At 41.7% G+C, this 23,120-nt stretch overlaps 2 protein-coding genes across 2 annotated transcripts; both read left to right on the forward strand.

Annotated features, from left to right (window-relative positions):
- Window positions 1-4,227: 4,227 nt before the first annotated feature.
- On the forward strand, window positions 4,228-10,653 carry LOC143825320 (vomeronasal type-2 receptor 26-like). The gene is made up of 6 exons (XM_077313345.1): window positions 4,228-4,445; window positions 5,500-5,677; window positions 6,233-7,093; window positions 7,521-7,748; window positions 8,483-8,609; window positions 9,761-10,653. The coding sequence occupies exons 1-6, from the start codon at window positions 4,228-4,230 to the stop codon at window positions 10,651-10,653; spliced, it is 2,505 nt and encodes an 834-aa protein (XP_077169460.1).
- Window positions 10,654-13,823: 3,170 nt separating this feature from the next.
- On the forward strand, window positions 13,824-21,980 carry LOC143825321 (vomeronasal type-2 receptor 26-like). Its single transcript, XM_077313346.1, has 6 exons — window positions 13,824-14,119; window positions 15,060-15,351; window positions 17,581-18,441; window positions 18,890-19,117; window positions 19,846-19,972; window positions 21,088-21,980. The coding sequence occupies exons 1-6, from the start codon at window positions 13,824-13,826 to the stop codon at window positions 21,978-21,980; spliced, it is 2,697 nt and encodes an 898-aa protein (XP_077169461.1).
- The last annotated feature ends 1,140 nt before the right edge of the window (window positions 21,981-23,120 follow it).

The raw sequence follows: 23,120 nt of genomic DNA on the forward strand, positions 1-23,120 counted from the left end.
TTTGAATGAAACTTAGGTAAATATGCCATGTCTGCCTTGCCTCTTAGATTTCATTACATTACAAGAAAGTTGAAGTCTAGCTGAACTGGGAGTTTTCTGCTGTAATATTTGCACCATCATTCACATGTCAGTCAAAAAGGGCAATGGAGTAAGGTCCATGGTGTGTCTATTCCGACACCTTGGTCTGTTAAAACAGGGTGATTACGTCCTCCTTCCATTAATTTCTTTGACTTTGTGTATAGTGTTTTTCAACTTAGATAAAAATGCATGCATGCTTGGCAGCAGCCAGGCAGACTCATGGGCCCTTTATAAGGGACCACATGCAGCTGCCCAGCCTCTCTACCGCAGACCCCACCAGACTGTGTCCCACCCTCCCACTCTTTAGTCAAATTGTTAAGTTTGTATTTATTCTATTGCACAGTTACAGTTTAAAGGGGGCACGAGCATGAGCCTTGGTGCTGAGTTTCAGTCTGCATACCACATGGTGGAGCCACGTGGTGGAGGGGTCTCAATAAGAGATTGGCCTGATAACAAGTATGGCCCTCCCAGCTGGGAAGGCCAGGGGCTCAGGGCCTAGCAGATGTGGTGGCCGAATGAGGTGGGTGCCTGGCGACCATCACAGGCTGCCTCCTCATGGTATGGGTTTCTTGGGCAAGGGACCTGCCCTTCTGGCTGGGAGGAGGGATGCTCAGAGGATGCTCAGCCAAAGGGGATGCCAAAGGGATACAGCCATGAGAAAACATACAGGATGCCAGCAAACCTGAGAAGAATGTGAGAACCCAGTTAGCAATCCCCAACATGCAGACCAAATGGCCAAATGTTGAAGGTATACAGAGGGGGAAGGAAACGTGGCAAGGGGAAGAGAGCAGAGGTGAGTATGGGGAAACAAAAGGAGGACAGAGATGAGGGGAACACTTAATTGGGAAGAGCAGAGAGAGCATAATCCAGAAGAAAACTTCAACAAACCTCTTTAAGCTGCCCAAGGATATGAAAGGGCTGGTAGAGCAACTTGCCCCTAGAACTCCAGAGAAGGGCCAGTGAGAAAGAACCTGTAAAGAAAGAAAAACTTACTTATCAGCACCAGCAACCCAATCAAAAGTGGATGACTCCCTAGCAGACACCTGGGGTGGAAGAAGGGTGGGGAAACCCGTAAAAGAGGAGGGAGGTAGGACTAATGGGGGATATAAAGGGAAAACAGGGTGAGAACAAAGGGTTGGTGGAAAAGAGAGTTGAAAGGAGAGGAAGGAGTGTTGGCATGTGGAGTATACAGGGAAGGTAAAAGAATAAAGCTGTAAATCAGAAGAATTGCTCCTGACTCTTGCAAACATAGACAGAATGGGCCAAAAGGGGAGGGGTCAAATGGACCCCACACACCGCATCACAATCACTAATCCAGTTTATAGAAGACTCTTGACTCTCTTACAGTATAATGTCCTACATCTGGCATACTTGGAAGTAAAATTTAAAAGTTTCCAATAGCAGATAACATTTGCTTACATAACAAAGGGCAAATAGAGTCCACTGAACATGTTCTTTTTGAATATAAACAATATAATCAGATTTGAGAAGGCACTTTATTTCTAACTAGGGGCTAGAGCTTAGTGGTGGGAAGAGGAAGGGAGAAGCTGTACAGTCTGTAAGGGCATGGGGTTGAATGTGTGTGTTGTGTGGGAGGCTGTGGTGGCATGATGAAGGCATGGGTGTGGAGAGATGGGTGTCAAGAACCTGTGATTTTGAATGCTCGTTGAGTATGGGAGAGGACTGACCTTTGGGAACTGTGGTATAGTGATTACAGATGAGCTTTCCAGAGCCATGTCTTCAGATATCTGAAGGGAAAATCAGACTGGAGACTCTTCTTAGGGGAAGATTACATGGTAACTCATTCCTCCTTAGAAGAAGAGCTGGATGTTTGTATCCTGCTGTTGACTACCCGAAGGAGTATCAAAGCAGCTTACAAACACCTTTTCCATTTGTCTCCCCACAATAGACAACCTGTGAGGAATGTGAGAGAACAGGGAATGGCCTACAGTGATCCAGCAGGCCTCAGGTGTCTCAAAGATGCCTTCACTGCCTCTCCCCATAGCAGACTCCCTGTGAAGGAGGTGGGAAGATGGCACTTGGAAGATCCCTCACTTGGAAGATGGCAACCTTAGGATGAGGTATCTCTGTGCACAGCAGTCTTGACTGTAGTCAGGTTTATGCACACCTAGGTAGTGTGGAATTGCAGAACATGAACCTACACCAAGCTGGCAACCTTACTTTTTCTCTGCAATGTTTTCTGGACCTGAAAGAGGTCAGGGGGTGTGAGGTGGCTGCAGGGGCACACTTTTAAGGCCTCACTTCCAGACTTCAAGGAATATTCTCAGACCAGGGACAACCAACCTCCAAATGGAGCCTGCAGAGTTGTTCTCTCCTGGCCCTGAGGGATGGACCAGAACTAATGGGATGAAATTAATTCAAAAGAAATTACGTCTAAATATCAGGAAGAAGTTCCTGACAGTTAGAGCACTTTCTCACTGGAACAGGCTTCCTCAGAAGGTGGTGGGTTCTCCATCTTTGGAAATTTTTTAACAGAGGCTGGAGAGCCATCTGACAGAGTGGCTGATTCTGTCTGATTCTGATTCTGTGAAGGTTCAATGGGGTGGCACATTTTGATCATATTTTTCAATTTCCATTCTGAGAAACAAGGAGAGTTCTGGTATGTCCCCATAAAGGTGGCTAATGAGTGCGCTCCCCCCCTCTTCAGGCCTGCTCTGAAGGAGCCTTTGACAGCCCCTGACTGAGGGGAGGGAGGAGTTTCCAAGAGCAAAACAGAGGAGTCTGTGGGTGTACTTGTGCTTTCCTTTTGAGGGGGAGGGAAAGCTTTCCCCTTCTGTTAAACAGTTGGCTGACAGGGTGGCCACAGAAAAGCCCCTTCTCACTTAAAATACTGCTCTGATAAGCCGTACTACTTGAGGCCTACTACACAGGGTTCATGTTCTGGAATTCCACACTACCTAAGTGTGCATAAACCTGTCTAGGGTTAAGACTGCTGTGCACAGAGAGACCTCTCCTTAGGGTTGACAGTTTCCAAGTGAGGCACTAAACTTACACCAAACCATGAGCTAGAACTCTCTCAGCCCCATCTCCCTCATGGGTATTCTGTTATGGGGAAAGTAAGGGAAGGTGATTTTAAACTGCTTAGAGATATCTGAGGCCTGCTGGGTAACTGTGGGCCATACCCAGTTCTCACAGACCAAGCTCCCCCAACCTTTCCTCATGTGTCCTGGTATCCAAGCAGTTTAAAATCGCCTTCCCTTACTCTCCCCATAATAAAATATAGAAGCTGTGTCACATTGTCTTTGCTAGTCTTCGTAATTTTAAAAAGAGATGTTAATATAGATAATGATTTCTTCATACTTTGGTAGCATTTCCTTTTATCTTTGTATTGATTTGTCAACAACCATGAATCAGGTTCGAATTTGAAGGTCAAGAAGATGGAGGGCTGGACTGGATTGCCCTTTGCGGTCACTTCCAACTCTGGGAATCTGATACTTTTCACAGAGTTTCTAGTTACAAAACACCAACTCCCACTTCTAGGAAGTTCTAGACATCACTAGGAACTCTATGCTCAGAATTTACAATACTTGGCAATGCCTCCTTTATCTTTCCTCCAGGAAATTTGTCCCCAGCCCTGGATGTCCCCACTCCTGCCCTTTGCCTTTCACTGCAGTTGAAACAAACCTAATTTGTAACAGAGGAGGGTGTATATCATCTGTACTATTTCACTTGTTAAAGTCTAGTTTTCCTGATTGTTTTTCTCATTGTTCATTACAAATCTGATTACCACTGAGGAAGCCAAGATTACATATCTGCTAAGCTCTACTAAAAATATTGTCTTCTGCAAAGTTGCCGAGAGCATGTTCAACTGAGGAAGGAAATTACGTGCCCTGCAATTAGAAAATTAATTCTCATAACTAACAGTTTTTCTCTCTCCATCCCTTGGGATCTCCAGTGATTACTCGGAAGGGGTGAAGCACTCAAAGATGCCATTGGTGCTACCACGGCCACCCAGAGCTGTACTGGGTCAAAGAGCAAGGCCCTTTATTCAGTGATGCTCTACACTGTACCATCTTTGGATCACTCTAGTGTTTTTGCTTCCATCTCAAGATCTGCTACTCAGGAAGGATGAAATGTTCATAGTATGAGCAGAAGAACTGGTGTCTACAGGAAAGATTTCCGTGCAAGATGGTGCTGTTTGTCACTTCCGTATTAGTGCTGCTGGGGCAGGCGGCATGCAAATCTGTGTCTGTCCAGTGCTTGACTAGACACCCTCTTCCTATCGCTCACAAGTATTACCAATCAGGAGACCTCCTCATTGCTGGCATTGTTTCTCTCATGTTTCAGCTTACAGATACCATCAGATTTGAAGCATATCCCACTCCCAGTCCCTCAGATTCAATCTTGTAAGAAAGATTTTGTACCCATAGATTTCCTTTTTTTTTTTAATGTAATGAAATGCTTCATATAAGCTCCTATAAGTATGGTCTCCCTCCTTTGCCTTAAAATACATGAATTCCTTAAGCAAATTAATGTGATCTTCTTAATTGTAATGCTTTAATTTAATGAATCCCAAATTAGGCTATTAATTTAAGGGTGGAACCTTATCTCTAATTCAAGGAACATTCCAGCTATAGAACACAGTTATACAGGTCAAGAGTATATCATTAGTTAAACAGAAGCTTTAGCCCAATCGGTATTTTTGTACCTTGACAGGTGATGTGGCTCAGTAATATGAGATCTGTTTTACATGTAGAAAGTGTGGATTTGATGCATGGCATATTCAGCTAAAGGATTTTAGAGTAGATTAAGGAAGAACCTCTGACCGGGATCCTAGGGACCAGCTGGCAGTAGTGTGAGTAGGTAATGCTATAGAATGTCAATAATGGAAATTAATTAATTCATTAATGAGTATATAATCCTTACTTTGATGGACCAAAGATCTGAATCCATATCAGCCAGCTTCAAATGTACCTGTGTCTCAAATTTAAGCTTCTTAAACTGTATGGAGGCAGCCTGTCAAATTTAGCACACTTTGTGTACATTTCTCTAGCATAGAAAGCTCATCAGAGATTGCATACACTCTGAATTAGGTCTTTTTGATTTTATTGCCCATATGTATGTCTTTAAAGGAAGAAATATTCCACGGTTGGAACTGTTATTTGGAGAAGCCAGATTTTCCAGATGTGGTAGCCCTCGTAGTTGTCAGGCATAAGGGTAATTTATTTTGTTTTCATTCTGTTTATTTGGTAAAGCAAGCTATTGCTGAAATGCATACAATATCACCTTAAGTCAACTTGCTGGGAGGCAGCATCTCTCTCTCTCTCTCTCTCTCTCTGATTGCAGAATATATATTCAGCTTTACCAGAACATCCTGGCTTTGGTGTTTGCTGTAAAGGAGATCAATGAAAATCCTCAACTCTTACCCAACGTCACCCTGGGTGTCCACATCTACAACAGCTATTTTAGTCCAAGTTTGACTTATCATGCAGCCCTGGAACTTCTCTCCACAAAGGGAAGGTTCATTCCGAATTACAAGTGTGACAACCAGAACAATTTTGTTGCATTTTTGGGGGGACCAAACTCGGATTTATGCTTCTACGTGGCAGACATTCTGGGCCTTTTCAAGGTTCCACAGGTAAAAAGGCCAGTAACATTTCCATTAACATTTCCATTGCTTGTAGAAGCGGCTTCAGGGTCTGAAGGCTGAAACTAGCCTGTATGAAATATCAAAGGTACATCCCTTATTAAACTATCCCCCCTTTTGAAGGAAATTGTTTCATAATGAGTATATGAGTATAAGGGGACAAAGGCTATATTATTACTTAAACCTCGAAAAAAAATATTTCAGGAGAATCTGTGCATCCTTAAATTCTCCCTTCCCTTTCCCTGTCTTTCACTGCCCAGCTGCTGGCTAATTTCAGGGAAGGTTCATGTGGAATCTCCATGCCTCCTCTCACTGCCTGAACTCTCTGCCCCCGAGGCCTCATGGTTCATGGAATGACAACCAGTCATTAACATTTCCTTTGCTTTTAGAAGATATTTAATGGTCTGAAGGCGGAAATTGGCCTTGTGAAATACCAGAGACACATTATACATGCTGACCAAGGAACCTCATAGCAATAAGAGAGACAAAATAATGCAGGGCTGATTGAATTAGGTAATCATTGGCACTCTCCTTCCTTTCCTTCAGCTCCTCTATGGTTCTGCTCCAATGAAGACCAACAAATTTGAAGGGGCTTTCCTTTACTCGTTATTCCCCAGTTGGACCAGTCAGTACATGGGGATTATGAAATTACTGCTTTATTTCCAATGGATATGGATTGGGATGCTCCACGGGAATGATGACTACGGGCAACAATTTGTACAGGAGGTGTTACCCATATTTTCAGAGCATGGTATCTGCTGTGATTTCATAGCAAATTTTCCACAAATGACCTTTTCTAGTTCTGCATCTGAAACAGAAGAAGAAACCTATAAATTATTCAAAGTTGTCATGGGAAGCACAGCCAGGACAGTGGTGGTCCATGGCGAAATTGAAATCATGGCTGTTTTTCGAATGTTGCTCAAGGCTGACGAATTTTATGAAATACCAAGAAGGACAAAAGCCAGAGTCTGGATTTTGACCGCTCAGGGAGATTTTACTTCACTTCAGTTTCAAAGAAATTGGAACTTAGACTTCATCCACGGTGCTTTATACTTTGCTGTTCCCTCCAGGGACGTATCAGGATTTGATCAGTTTCTCCGGGAAAGAGACCCCATGTCTGAAAATGAGGATGGCTTAATTGCAGAATTCTGGAAACAAGCCTTTGGCTGTTCACTGCCCAGTACCCCAGAACTCATGACTGATGAGGAAATCTGCACTGGGGAGGAGAAGCTGGAGAGTCTTCCTGGTTCAGTCTTTGAAATGAGGATGACTGCCCATAGCTACAGCATCTATATTGCTGTCTATGTGGTGGCACATACATTACATGACATGTATTCATCCGTGCTGAGACACAGAGCACTGGCAGATGGAGGGAGAAGAAAATTTCTGAATCAAAAACCATGGCAGGTAATACCTAGATAGAACTTCAAACGGGGGGGGGGGGGTCACCAGAATTGATCAAACAGTCAAGAAGACCCCAGACTGCTAAATGACATTTTACTAATTAAGCTACCATAACTATTCCGTTCTTACATTTAATGGGTGGATCAACAGCTAAGAAACAAGGTGTTTTTTTAGCATGCAAAAGATCACAGGTTAAGTCCCCAGAACCACCAGTTAAAGAATCTCAATGTATTTGTAGAGGAAGACCTCAGCCTGAGACTCTGAAAAGCTGCTTCCAATCTGAGTAAACAGTACTGACAGCAGACTCGGGTTTAAGGCAGCTGTTCCTGTTTAAGGCAGCTTTCTATCCATTAATAGAATTGCAACTGGATTCTTTGCACTATGCTGAACTGCTATAATGAAGTACTGATATTCTTACATATGTATCTAGTTCCATGCATTTCTGAAAAGGGTGTCATTCAACAACAGTGCTGGGGACCTGGTTTCCATTGGTCAGAAAGGGGAGATTGAGGCTGGACTTGATATTATCAACTGGGTGACATTTCCCAATGAGTCCTTTCTCAGAGTCAAAGTTGGAAGAATACGCTCAAAAGTTCCAGAAGACAAAATGTTCACCCTTCATGACGATGCAATCATTTGGCCTCAAATGTTTAACCAGGTGGGCTTTATATGCTTTTCAGAGCATATTATTTCTGTTTCCTGGAGTTCAATTAGTGGTTCCCAGTTCCAGTTTAGGAACAGTTCTTCCTCTGATTTCTGCTAATCAGATAAGTCCCATTTTGATCATATTTTTCAATTTGACACCATAACATTGCAAAAACTTGTTCATATACTGAAACAAACCCTTTACACTCTTTGTGCATCTTTGGTGATTTTCCTGGGTCTCATTCTTATAACAAACAGTGGATCATAATTGGAATTAAAACAAACAGGATTTGTATGCCATGTGATGCCTTGATCTGTAATGCCCATCCCAGCCCAATAACATCACATATGAGGTTACCCCTAGTTAATCCTTGGGTGCAAGAGCACCAAGGAAATCCAGGGATGCTGCACCAAAGCAGCCAATGGAAAACCACCCTTGATCTTCTATTTTCTTGAAAAGACCCACAGGATATCTGTAAGTATGATGTGATGTGATGGCACTTCCCACCTTCTGGTAGCAGTCATAAATTTGTTTTCTTGAGATCTGTATAGTATATGAAAATATGTCTTCTGGAATCATGTATCCCATTGCTTATTAATGGATACCAGAAGAGATGTTTTTAGGCCATGACAGTAGAAATCGTTTAGTTACAGATAAAATTGAGTAATGAAACACTAAAGCTTGAAATATATTTCCAGAATGTAAAAAAAAAAAAAAGCCTATTCCTGTCTTTTATATATGGACAGGTGCAGCCTGTTTCTCTGTGCAATGACAGGTGTCATTCAGGCTACAGTAAGAAAAAGAAAGAAGGGAAACCATTTTGCTGCTATGATTGCCTTTCATGTCCAGAAGGGAAGATTTCAGTCTTGGAGGGTAAGGACTATATGTACCAGTTTTGTAAAATATTCCTATTTCTTCCCCTAACATCACATTGCAAACTATTTCATGACTGTTTTTTTATAATTAAGCCCATGAATACATTTGTGGTTTTTAATAGTAAGATTTCTTTTTACCCTACAAGGAATGATGCTTGGAAAGTGCAAGGGAAGCTTGGTTTATATGAAAGAAATCAGCATATTTTCCATTTTGTTTCCAGTGGTGGGTGGCTGCAGATAGAAGAGAATAGGCAGGATACCAGGATTTTGTGAAAGCCTAGGGTTTCTTGACAGCCTGGATGGGTTTCCTGAATGAGTGGAAGTTATTTAATTTTATTCATTTTTTAAATTGCTTAAACATACTTTTGTGGGATGACCATATGGCCAGTGATGGGACTGGACAGAGTAGGAAGAAGTGGGCCCCCAGGTGGTCATGCTTCCCAACCATATTCCACATAATTCCACCACTTGTATGGGTTCTCCAAGCCGGAATAATGTTTCAGGGGGTTCTCAATGGTAAAAATGTTGAGAAGGACTAGAATAGGCTGTACAACCCATGGTGTGTGTGATTTTGTGTGTTATCTGTGTGATTGAACAGATGACTAGATACAGTTATGATATGCTCTAATAAGAGGGAAGCTTTACTAACTTCCAATTTCTAAACTAGAAAGATGTGTTCACTAATGAGGTTTACTTGACCAAGGACAGATGTTTTACGTTCCTTTTTCATTAACATGACAAATCCAGGAACATTTAAATTGCCCCTGCTCCCTTTCTCCCAGAAAACAACTCATGCATACTGCCCCTTGGACCTGTTTGCAGTGTTATAGTTACCTTTGTTACAGTTATTAATGTAAATATTATTATTACTGTGTTTATCTATACATTATGGAAAACCTAAGTTCCTTGTATTGTTCTACATTATGCGTAAACCACCCTGATAATAAATAAATAAATAAATAAATAAATAAATAAATAAATAAATAAATAAATAAATAAATAAATAAATAAATAAATAAAATAATAGCATGGGACTCATGTATTATCAAAATTTCCAAATAGCAGCCCTATGAACTCCATAATTATATATGTTAATGTCGGATAATATACAAGGTCTTATTTGTATCTCTATCCACATTTCATTTTTAGATACCAATGACTGTTTTCAGTGTCCAGAAGATCAATATCCAAATACGAATCAGAACTTCTGCCTGGAAAAATATATAAGTTTCTTGTCTTATGAAGAACCTTTGGGGATCAGTTTGGCCACTTTTGCACTAATCTTCTCCTTTATGACAGCTTTGGTACTCGGCATCTTCATTAAGAACCAGGACACTCCTATAGTCAAAGCCAACAACCGAAATATCTCCTACACTCTCCTCACCTCCCTCCTACTTTCCTTCCTTTGTGCTTTGCTTTTCATTGGCCAACCTGGGAAACTGTCATGTTTCCTTCGACAAACTACTTTTGGCATCATCTACTCAGTGGCTGTTTCTTGCGTGTTGGCCAAAACCGTCATTGTGGTTCTAGCTTTCATCGCCACCAAACCAGGCTCCAGGATGAGAAACTTCATGGGGAAACAGTTGTCCATCTCCATAATTCTTACTTGCTCCTTTATTCAAACCACTATTTGTACACTGTGGGTAATAACTTATCCTCCATTCCCAGACTTTGATGTGCACTCAGTGACTGAAGAAAAGATTCTGAGGTGTAATGAAGGGTCAATCTCCATGTTTTACTGTGTCTTGGGCTACATGGGCTTCCTGGCCATTGTGAGCTTTGCTGTGGCTTTCTTAGGCAGGAAGTTACCTGATAGTTTCAACGAAGCCAAGTTCATCACCTTCAGCATGCTGGTCTTCTGCAGTGTTTGGCTGACCTTTGTTCCAACCTATCTGAGCACCAATGGGAAATACATGGTGGCTGTGGAGATCTTCTGTATCTTAGCCTCCAGTGCTGGGTTGCTGTTCTGCATATTTTTTCCTAAATGTTATATTATTGTTATGAGGCCAGAACTGAACATGAAGCATCATATTAAAAGATAGAACAATTAAGGTTTTTAAAAGTCCAAAACACGAATATATAATTTAACTTACATTCACCGAAGAAAAGTGAGGTATATAGTAAATAATTCCCTTAAATCTTTGCTTTCATTTGTTTGTAATAAGATGGCAGTCTAGCAGAACTCAGATGAGTGTTTTCTGTTGTGGTATTTATGTCTTCATTCTAGAGTCAGCAGTGAAGGGCAATGGAGTAAGGATAGCAAAAAGGCAGTGTCCTCCCATCCTGGACCCTGAAATCCTTTCCAGCTAATGTCAGTTACTAGTAAACACAGAGGGGTAGCAGCTAGGCTATCTTGCTTCTTTCTTCAGTTAGGGCTGAACAAAATGATATTTGTCTTGATATGCTCCCAACATTTTGCTAGAGTTGCTGAATATCCCCCACCCTAATAAGGGGGAGATGTCTTATTTCTCTTGAATAAAATTTGCTTGTATTTCGACTTCTGCTCATTAGGGGGAAATAATGATTAATTTTAACTTTTATTTATTCCTCCCTAGTTAGTTGTTCTGAGGTTCCTGGAGGCATTGCAAGGTATACCTTATCATCCCCTACCCTTTACTGTGGGTTCAATAATTTCTTCTCTCTACGTGGTCTTAATTAGATGCTATTGGGCTAACGTTACCTCTTAGCCATTTGGGAAGGCTCTTTTGTGGGGATGATAAAAAAAACCTCTCAGTGAAAAACAAAATATACATGACATGACATATGTATGACATATACATATATGAAAATTTTCTTTTTTGTGGGTCAATGACAAGGATGGCCTATTTCCACCAGCTCAGGAACTACATTAATTAATTATTCTGATGAGAGATGCCTTTTTTCTTTCCTTTTATTATTGTGCTCAATTGTTGGATTTCCATTTTACACATTCCCACCGCTTATGTTCCCAAGCTCTATTTTTATATTCCACTGATGTTAACATAATATCAAGTTACCAGATCAATTTAATGTGAGAGAATTAGTTCCAAAGTTACAGAGATAAAGTTTTGCTGCTCTTAATCATGCAAGTGTAAAGTAGATTGATTTAACTGAACTTACACAAAGCACATGTCTAAGGATAAGTTCAGTAAGTTACACTGTCAGCTATAAGCCTGAGCCTTCGGGGAGGGTGGTATATAAATCTAAATAAATAATTAATAAATAAATAAGACCCTTTACTCAGTCTTTTGGTTAGGATTCCCTATGTTGGTTTGTATAAGTTAGGCATAATTATTTGTTTTTGCCCTGCTGGGTGCCATTTCTAGTTCTCACAGGGTTCTCGCAGCTCGACCTTGCTCACAGGGTGTCTGTTATTGGAAAAAATGGGAAGGCAATTGGAAACTACTTTGAGACACTTGAGGCCTGCTGGGTCACTGTGGCCCATTTCCAATTCTCTCAGACATCTCACAGCTCCATATCCCTCACAGGTTGTCTATTGTGGGGAAACGAAGGGAAAAGGTATTTATAAACCACTTTGAGGCTCCTTTTGGTACTAAACAGCAGGGTACAAGAATCCAGTTCTTCTTCAAAGGAACAACCATGAAAGAAGCATGTAACATTTTATCAACAGTGAAAAAATGGAGACAGAAGGAGCAAGGCGGACACCTGTGTACTGTGACTACCCCTTGTGGATTAGGGAATGGGGACATTTTGGAGTATGTGTCCTAATTCACACAAGAAGGGAAATGCGATTGAATGCAGAACCGGAAGGAATTGGTTGTCATGTAATCTCCCCTTAAGAAGAGTCTCCAGTCTGATTTTCTCTTCACGTATCTGAAGACATGGCTCTTAAAAGCTCATCTGTAACCACTATTCCAAAATTCCCAAAGCTAAGTCCTCTCCCACACTCAACTAATATTCCAAATCACAGGTTTTTGACCCCCATCTCTCCACACCCGCTACCTCATTTGCCACCATGCCATTACAACCCCCCCCCACACACACACACACACACAAACACACAACAGACATATTCAACTTTTACAAACTGGACAATGCCTCCCTTTCCTCTTACCATTGCCAAGCTCTCTCCATCTTAATCATTCTCTTCCTTTTTACCTCCCTCTCTCTTTGCTATACCCCCCACCCTGCTAGCTCCTGTTGTATCAGCTACAAGGAGCTTTAATTCTAGTATATTATATAATCAGATTTGAGTATGCACTTTATTTCTAATAACATCAGATTGTCCCCATATTTAGGATGAAACATCTCAAACTGATTTTGTCAAACAACCATAGAGACTATAGAGGTTAAATGGCGGATTAGTTTGGCTAATCATTAGAGTATTCAACAACTGGTCTAATGATACATAAGGCATTTTCTTTATTTCTCCTGCATATATTTTGTTGATTTTAATATTTAGAAGCTATGTAACATTGTCTTTGCTAGTCTTCATAATTTTAAAAAGAGATTTTAATATAGATAATGATTTCTTCATACTTTGGTAGCATTTCCTTTTATCTTTGTATCTATTTGTCAACAACCATGATTCAGGTTTGAATTTGAAGGTCAAGAAGATGGAGGGCTGGACTGGATTGCCCTTTGTGGTCACTTCCAACTCTGAGTCTCATACTTTTCATAGAGTTTCTAGTTACAAAAGACCAACTCCCACTTCTAGGAAGTACTAGACATCATTGGGAGCTCTATGCTCAGAATTTACAGTACTTAGGCAATGCCTTCTTTATCTTTCCTCCAAGAAATTTGCCCCCAGCCCTGGCACTCCTGTCCTTTTCCTTTCACTGCCCAAAAGCTTTTGAGACAGACATACTTTGTAACAGAGAAGGGAATAGTATCATCTTTACTATTTCACTTGTTAAAGTCTAGTTTTCCTGATTTCTTTTCTCATTGTTCATTACAAGTCTGATTACCACTCAGGAAGCCAAGATTACATATCTGCTAAGGTCTAGTAAACATATTGTCTTCTGCAAAGTTGCAGAAAACAAGTTAATCTGAGAAGTCAAATAACCTTCCCTGTAATTAGCAAATTCATTCTCATTACTTCCACTTTTTCTTGCTCCATCCCATGGGATCTCCAGTGATTACTAGGAAGGGTGAAAAGCACTCAAAGATGGCATTGGTACTTTCTCAGCCTAAGACAAAGAGCATGGTTGTTCATTCAGTGATGTACCATCCTGGCTTTGGAACACTCTAGTGAATTTCCTTCAATCTCAAGATGTGCTACTCAGGGATGCTGGAATTTTCACAATGTGACCAGATGAACTGGTATCTACAAGAAAGATTTCCATGCAAGATGGTGCTATTTGTCACTTCCGTATTAGTGCTGCTGGGGCAGGAGGCATGTGAATCTGTGTCTGTCCAGTGCTTGAGTCAACACCCACTTCATATTTTTCACAAGTATTACCAATCAGGAGACCTCCTCATTGCTGGCATCATTTCTCTCATTTTTCAGATTTCAGATACCATTGGATTTGAAGTATATCCCTCTCCCAGTTCCTCAGATTCAAACTTGTAAGAAAGATTTTTTTCACATAATATAGATTTATTATTTTTTAAAGAATGTAATGAAATGCTCCATATATTCTCCCATATGCGTGGTCTCCCTCCTAGTGAATCACTGCCTTGCAATACATGAATTCCTTAAGCAAATCAACATGATCGTCTTACTTTTAATGCTTTAATTTAATGAATCCCAAATTAGGCTATTAATTTAATGATGGAATCTTATCTCTGACTGAAAGAGCATTCTAGGAGTAGAACACAGTTACACAGGTCAAGAGTACATGGTTAATCGAACAGAAACTTTAGCCCAATCTATATGTTTGTACCCTGAGAGGAAGGGATATGGCTCAGTACTACGAGATTTATTTTGAATGTATAAAGTGTGGATTTGGTCCACGGCATATTAATGAAGAACCTATGACTGGGATAATGGGATAAATGGATGAATGAATGAATGAATGAATGAATGAATGAATGAATGAGTAGATAATCCTTACTTTGAGGAACCAAACATCAGAGTCCCTATAAGTCAGGTTCAAATATACCTGTGTCTCAAATATAAGCTTCCTAAAATGTATGGAGGCAGCCTGTCAAATTTAGCACTCCATGGGTACATTTCTCTAGCATAGACAACACATTAGAGATTACGTACACTCTGTATTAGACTCCCATAAACACTGGAAAGGTCATTTTCATTTTATTGCCAGTATATATGTCTTTAAACGAAGAAATATCAGAACTATTCCACTGTTGGAACTGTTATTTGGAGAAGCCAGATTTTCCAGATGTGGTAGCCCTCATAATTGTCAGGCATAAGTGTAATTTATTTTTTTTCATTCTGTTTATTTGGTAAAGCAAGCTGTTGCTGAAATATATAAAATATCATCTTCTTAAGTCAACTTGCTGGGATGCAGCATCTCTCTCTCTCTCTCTCTCTCTCTCCTTGCAGAGTATATATTCAGCTTTACCAGAACATCCTGGCTTTGGTGTTTGCTGTAAAGGAGATCAATGAACATCCTCAACTCTTACCCAACAGCACTCTGGGTATCCACATGTACAATAACTATTTTAGCCCAAGATTGACTTATCATGCAGCCCTGGAACTTCTCTCCACAAAGGGAAGGTTCATTCCGAACTACAAGTGTGACAACCAGAACAATTTTGTTGCAGTGTTGGGGGGACCAAACTCGGATTTATGTTTCTACGTGGCAGACATTCTGGGCCTTTTCAAGGTTCCACAGGTAAAATGGCTATTAACATTTCCATTAACATTTCCTTTTCTTGAAGAAGGGTCTGAAGGCCAAAACTAGCCTGTAGGAAATACCAAAGGTACATCCCTTATTATACTATCCCCCCTTTTGTAGGAAACAATTTACCACCCTGCACTACAAGAGGCTCTTTTTCAGGATAGAGGAAGTGCCAAATTCAAGAGAACTTGGGGAAAAAATAGGGCTCATCTAAGAGTGCTACTAGACACTTATTGTCAGAGAACTGAAGCCATAATATGATACCATCATGGGTATTCAATAAATTGCTATTCCAATTTTTTTGGCTTTCCAACTTTAAAATGGAATTGACATGGATCTCCTTACATTACCATTGCAACAGCTACAGTTATTTATTTTTGATGTGGAAACACATCTACTGGTTCAACCCGTGAAATGGAATTGACTACACACGTGACGTCTGTTTGTTCCACCCCAAGGAACACGCCAGTAGATGATGATGAAGAAGAAGAGTCGGTTCTTATGTGCCACTTTTCTCTCCCTGAAGGAGGCTCAAAGCGGCTTACAGTCACCTTCCCTTTCCTCTCCCCACAACAGACAGCCTGTGAGGTGGGTGAGGCTGAGAGAGCCCTGATATCACTGCTTGGCCAGAACAGTTTTATCAGTGCCGTGGCAAGCCCAGCTGGCTGCATATGGGGGAGTGCAGAATCAAACCCAGTATGCCAGAATAGAATCCGCACTCCTAACCACTACACCAAACTGGCTCTCCAGACGTGTGGTGGTTACTGGTCAAGCCACGATCTGAGCCACCATTTCCTCCACCATCCATCTTCCAATGTCGGTCCTACTGTCAGGAGATTGGGGCTGGCCTCAGGAGATGGGTGGCAGAGGAAGTGTCAACAAAGTGATTAGGGCTTAGCCAGGCCTTGCCAGCCACATTGTCCATTCCTCCTGTGGAATTGAAAGACGAGTGGTTGAGGTGGCGGCGGCAGAGGTGCAGCGAGTAGGGCTCAGTATTGGTCATTCCCAGCTGCCACCATGCAATTGCATAAGATGTGCAGTGGTAGCAGTGCCTAATGAGGCCCAACTTTGAGGCCTGCTTCCTGTGCCACCACATTCCCTGCTGCCCATTTTGCAAGGCTTGCCCCAACATCAGGAGTATGGACCCAGCCTCTGAAGATGCATGACAGCAGTGGTAACAATGAATGGGCTAAAAGGCCTCAGGCTAGACCCATTCCTCTGGTGGCCACAGAAGATGGCAGCTGGCCATATGAAGCACTGAGCCCTACTTGTTGTGCCATCTCCATCCATTTTTCACAGCCATCCCCACAATTAGGAATGCAGGGTTAAGTGTAGAACATAGGTGGCTGAGGCGATAGCAGTGCATCAAGTCAGGCTAAACACCATCCCTGCCCAGCCATCACTGCCTCCACTGCCCATCTTCCATGCCTAGCCCTGCAATCCTTCAACCATCACTTCATTGCAGATCATTGCACATAATCTGATTCTTAAAAATGTTATTAAATTATGTTTTGATTTCTAGGCCACTCCTCCTCACAAGCAGGCTTAGGGTGACTCACAACATATGAAAGTTTCAGATTGCGACATTTAAAACAATTTAAAGTCAATATTTATGCTGATTCGCAGCTCCCTGTGCCTTCTTAATTGGCTCATTAATTGGTATCACATAATTCCATAGTCTTGTCGGGGGGTGATATGGTAGGTGGGAGAAGAAAGAAGGGACCTCAAGAAGAAGAGGAATCAGGGATGAAGGCCATAGTAGTTCTTTTTTTGGTCCTGGCTCCAACAATAGACCTAGGGGAAGAGTACCAATTTTCACAGCCTAAATGACTTTGTTAGTTCTGCCTTAGCCTGGGTCTTTGTGTACAGATGCTATATATTTTCCATTAAATTACAAACAATTTCCAGTGCTATCAACAAAGAGATTTCAATGTGAGAAGTAGATGTAGTTTAATGGTGGTACATGGTAGTCTCCCATACAAATCCGGATTCTGCTTACCTTGGTACATATGATGATAATGGTCTATACTATGCTGTATTACCTTCCTTTTGCATGCTAAGTATCATTAACAAACATTACTCTGTGAAGCCAAAAGTTATATTGCAGATGTTGGTATCAAGTGGTAAAATGTAGCATTGACATCATTTGTCCCTGGCATATTGAGCAACGCAGGGATGATTGGATTAGAAAATAATTCTGGCTCTCTACTTCCATTCCTTCAGCTCCTCTATGGTTCTGCTCCAATGAAGACCAACAAATTTGAAGGGGCTTTCCTTTACTCGTTATTCCCCAGTTGGACCAGTCAGTACATGGGGATTATGAAATTACTGCTTTATTTCCAATGGATATGGATTGGGGTGCTCCATGGGAATGATGACTACGGGCAACAATTTGTACAAGAGGTGTTACCCATATTTTCAGAGCATGGTATCTGCTGTGATTTCATAGCAAATTTTCCACAAATGACTTTTTCTAGTTCTGTATCTGAAATGGAAGAAGGAACCTATAAAATATCCACAGTTGTCATGGGAAGCACAGCCAAAGTTGTGGTGGTACATGGCGAAATTGAAATCATGGTTGTTTTTCGAATGTTGCTCAAGGCTGACGAATTTTATGAAATAGCAAGAAGGACAAAAGCCAGAATCTGGATTTTGACCGCCCAGGTAGATTTTACTTCACTTCAATTTCAAAGAAATTGGAACTTAGAATTCATCCACGGTGCTTTATACTTTGCCGTTCCCTCCAGGGACGTATCAGGATTTGATCATTTTCTCCGGGAAAGAGACCCCATGTCTGAAAATGAGGATGGCTTAATTGCAGACTTCTGGAAACAAGTCTTTGGCTGTTCATTGCCCAGGACCCCAGAACTCATGACTGATGAGGAAATCTGCACTGGGGAGGAGAAGCTGGAGAGTCTTCCTGGTTCAGTCTTTGAAATGAGGATGACTGCCCACAGCTACAGCATCTATATTGCTGTCTATGTGGTGGCACATGCATTACATGACATGTATTCATCCAAGCTGAGACACAGAGCACTGGCAGATGGAGGGAGAAGAAAATTTCTGAATCAAAAACCATGGCAGGTAATACCTAGATAGAACTTCAAACGGGGGGGGGGGGGGTCACCAGAATTGATCAAAGAGTCAAGAAGACCCTAAACTGCTAAATAAACCCTTGGCTCAAAAGCAGGCATTTTACTAATTAAGCTACCATAACTTTTCAGTTCTTACATTTAATGGGTGGATCAACAGCTAAGAAACAAGGTGTTTTTTTAGCATGCAAAAGATCACAGGTTAAGTCCCCAGAACCACCAGTTAAAGAATCTCAATGTATTTGTAGAGGAAGACCTCAGCCTGAGACTCTGAAAAGCTGCTTCCAATCTGAGTAAACAGTACTGACAGCAGACTCGGGTTTAAGGCAGCTGTTCCTGTTTAAGGCAGCTTTCTATCCATTAATAGAATTGCAACTGGATTCTTTGCACTATGCTGAACTGCTATAATGAAGTACTGATATTCTTACATATGTATCTAGTTCCATGCATTTCTGAAAAGGGTGTCATTCAACAACAGTGCTGGGGACCTGGTTTCCATTGGTCAGAAAGGGGAGATTGAGGCTGGACTTGATATTATCAACTGGGTGACATTTCCCAATGAGTCCTTTCTCAGAGTCAAAGTTGGAAGAATACGCTCAAAAGTTCCAGAAGACAAAATGTTCACCCTTCATGACGATGCAATCATTTGGCCTCAAATGTTTAACCAGGTGGGCTTTATATGCTTTTCAGAGCATATTATTTCTGTTTCCTGGAGTTCAATTAGTGGTTCCCAGTTCCAGTTTAGGAACAGTTCTTCCTCTGATTTCTGCTAATCAGATAAGTCCCATTTTGATCATATTTTTCAATTTGACACCATAACATTGCAAAAACTTGTTCATATACTGAAACAAATCCTTTACACTCGTTGTGCATCTTTGTTGATTTTCCTGGGTCTCATTCTTATAACAAACAGTGGATCATAATTGGAATTTAAACAAACAGGATTTGTATGCCATGTGATGCCTTGATCTGTAATGCCCATCCCAGCCCAATAACATCACATATGAGGTTACCCCTAGTTAATCCTTGGGTGCAAGAGCACCAAGGAAATCCAGGGATGCTGCACCAAAGCAGCCAATGGAAAACCACCCTTGATCTTCTATTTTCTTGAAAAGACCCACAGGATATCTGTAAGTATGATGTGATGTGATGGCACTTCCCACCTTCTGGTAGCAGTCATAAATTTGTTTTCTTGAGATCTGTATAGTATATGAAAATATGTCTTCTGGAATCATGTATCCCATTGCTTATTAATGGATACCAGAAGAGATGTTTTTAGGCCATGACAGTAGAAATCGTTTAGTTACAGATAAAATTCAGTAGTGAAACACTAACGCTTCAAATATATTTCCAGAATGTAAAAAAAACAAAAAATGCCTATTTTATATATGGACAGGTGCAGCCCGTTTCTCTGTGCAATGACAGATGTCATTCAGGCTACAGTAAAAAAAAGAAAGAAGGGAAACCATTTTGCTGCTATGATTGCCTTCCATGTCCAGAGGGGAAGATTTCAGTCTTGGAGGGTAAGGGTTATATATACCAGTTTTGTAAAATATTCCTATTTCTTCCCCTAACATCACATTGCAAACTATTTCATGACTTTTTTTTTTGATAATTAAGCCCATGAATACATTTGTGGTTTTTAGTAGTAAGATTTTTTTTTTACCCTACAAGGAATGATGCTTGGAAGGTGCAAGGGAAGCTTGGTTTATATGAAAAAATCAGCATATTTTCCATTTTGTTTCCAGTGGTGGGTGGCTGCAGATAGGACAGAATAGGCCAGGCTTTCTCATACCAGGATTTTGTGAAAGCCTAGGGTTTCTTGACAGCCTGGATGAGTGGAAGTTATTTAATTTTTATTCATTTTTTTAATTTCTTAAACAAACTTTTTTGAGATGACCATATATGGTCATGTGCACCCCCTCCCCATGGCCAGTTATGGGACTGGACAGAGTAGGAAGAAGTGGGCCCCCAGGTGGTCATGCTTCCCAACCATATTCCACATAATTCCACCACTTGTATGGGTTCTCCAAGCCGGAATAATATTTCATGGAGTTCTCAATGGTAGAAATGTTGAGCAAGGCTAGAATAGGCTGTACAACCCATCGTGTGTGTGATTTTGTGTGTTATCTGCGTGATTGAACAGATGACTAGATACAGTTATGATATGCTCTGATAAGAGGGAAGTTTTACTAACTTCCAGTTTCTAAACTAGAAAGTTGTGTTCACTAATGAGGTTTACTTGACCAAGGACAGATGTTTTAAGTTCCTTTTTCATTAGCATGACAAATCCAGGAACATTTAAAGTGCCCCTGCTCCCTTTCTCCCAGGAAACAACTCATGCATACTGCCCCTTGGACCTGTTTGCACTGTTATAGTTACCTTTGTTACAGTTATTAATGTGAATATTATTATTACTGTGTTTATCTATACATTATGGAAAACCTAAGTTCCTTGTATTGTCCTATATTATGCGTAAACCACCCTGATAATAAATAAATAAATAAAATAATAGCACGGGACTCATGTATTATCAAGATTTCCATATAGCAGCCCTATGGACTCCATAACTATATACGTTAATGTGGGAAAATATACAAAGGTCTTATTTGTATCTCTATCCACATTTCATTTTTAGATACCAATGACTGTTTTCAGTGTCCAAAAGATCAATATCCAAATACGAATCAGAACTTCTGCCTGGAAAAATATATAAGTTTCTTGTCTTATGAAGAACCTTTGGGGATCAGTTTGGCCACTTTTGCACTAATCTTCTCCTTTATGACAGCTTTGGTACTCGGCATCTTCATTAAGAACCAGGACACTCCTATAGTCAAAGCCAACAACCGAAATATCTCCTACACTCTCCTCACCTCCCTCCTACTTTCCTTCCTTTGTGCTTTGCTTTTCATTGGCCAACCTGGGAAACTGTCATGTTTCCTTCGACAAACTACTTTTGGCATCATCTACTCAGTGGCTGTTTCTTGCGTGTTGGCCAAGACCGTCATTGTGGTTCTAGCTTTCATCGCCACTAAACCAGGCTCCAGGATGAGAAACTTCATGGGGAAACAGTTGTCCATCTCCATAATTCTTACTTGCTCCTTTATTCAAACCACTATTTGTACACTGTGGGTAATAACTTATCCTCCATTCCCAGACTTTGATGTGCACTCAATGACTGAAGAAAAGATTCTGAGGTGTAATGAAGGATCAGTCTCCATGTTCTACTGTGTCTTGGGCTACATGGGCTTCCTGGCCATTGTGAGCTTTGCCGTGGCTTTCTTAGGCAGGAAGTTACCTGATAGTTTCAACGAAGCCAAGTTCATCACCTTCAGCATGCTGGTCTTCTGCAGTGTTTGGCTGACCTTTGTTCCAACCTATCTGAGCACCAATGGGAAATACATGGTGGCTGTGGAGATCTTCTGTATCTTAGCCTCCAGTGCTGGGTTGCTGTTCTGCATATTCTTCCCTAAATGCTATATTATTGTTATGAGGCCAGAACTGAACATGAAGCATCATATTAAAAGATAGAACAATGAAGGTTTTTAAAAGTCCAAAACACGAATATATAATTTAACTCACACTCACTGAAGGAAAGTGAAGTAAATAGTAAATGATTCACTTAAACCTTTGCTTTCATTTGTTTGTAATAAGATGGCAGTCTAGCAGAACTCAGATGAGTGTTTTCTGTTGTGGTATTTATGTCTTCATTCTAGAGTCAGCAGTGAAGGGCAATGGAGTAAGGATAGCAAAAAGGCAGTGTCCTCCCATCCTGGACCCTGCAGTCTGTCGTGGTTCGGTCCTTGGTGGCTTGGGAACCGGACCGAACCCCGCCATCAGAGGCGCCCGCGATCACGGAGGTAGGGCATGGTGATCATAGGCAAGCCGGCAGCTGGGCGCCCCACCCGATCGTTGAGGTGGCAATGGCCGCTAAAGAACCTCAATGTCCCCCTCCACCTTTTGACAAGGGCCCGGAGATGGCCCTTTGTTCCAGGAAAATGGGCCATCAGGAACCCCGGAAAACCTCGCATATGTGCATGAGTCATGATTGTATCAGCATGTTCCCTCCGCAAGTACTGGGTGGGGCAATACAGCCTAAGGAGGTGGGTTTTGTATAAAAGGGAGTTTCCACCTGGAGTTCAGTGGAAGCTCTTACTCCATACCAGCGGACTCCACGTTGCTGAAATAAAGCTTGTTCCTGTTGTATCGTTCACCAGGCCTGGCGTGACGTTTTCTTCAAAGGGGCACCCTGTTTTTTCAGTTAGCAAGCGGGTCCCCGACATCGTAAGAGCTTCCCACCGAACTCCAGGGTCGGCATCGCATCCGAGCGCTTATCGGGACGGATCCAGAGATGGCGTTTTCAAGCAACGGGGCGGTCTCGACCCCCACGAACCCCGGGAACATGAGTTTAATGTCCCCGGGAGATTTCCTCCGAAAATCGGGGGGCCAGGAGCAGCTGTCCGGGACCCCGAGACCCTCGGCAGCGGCGGCCAAGGGAAGGCGCCGGGCCATGGGGTTCCCAAGCACGGCGGGGAGCGCGCCGAGGTCTGGGGGGTTGGCCCCAACCTGGGACACCCAGCTGAGGCAGGCGCTTCGCCCGGTAGGACCTGAGGAATCCCTAGAGGACCTGCGGCGGGCCATGGCGGACTTGGCCAGGCGCTTGCAGGCAGC

Source organism: Paroedura picta, chromosome 16 (assembly GCF_049243985.1).
Source record: "Paroedura picta isolate Pp20150507F chromosome 16, Ppicta_v3.0, whole genome shotgun sequence".
In the NCBI taxonomy this organism is placed as follows: Eukaryota; Metazoa; Chordata; class Lepidosauria; order Squamata; family Gekkonidae; genus Paroedura; species Paroedura picta.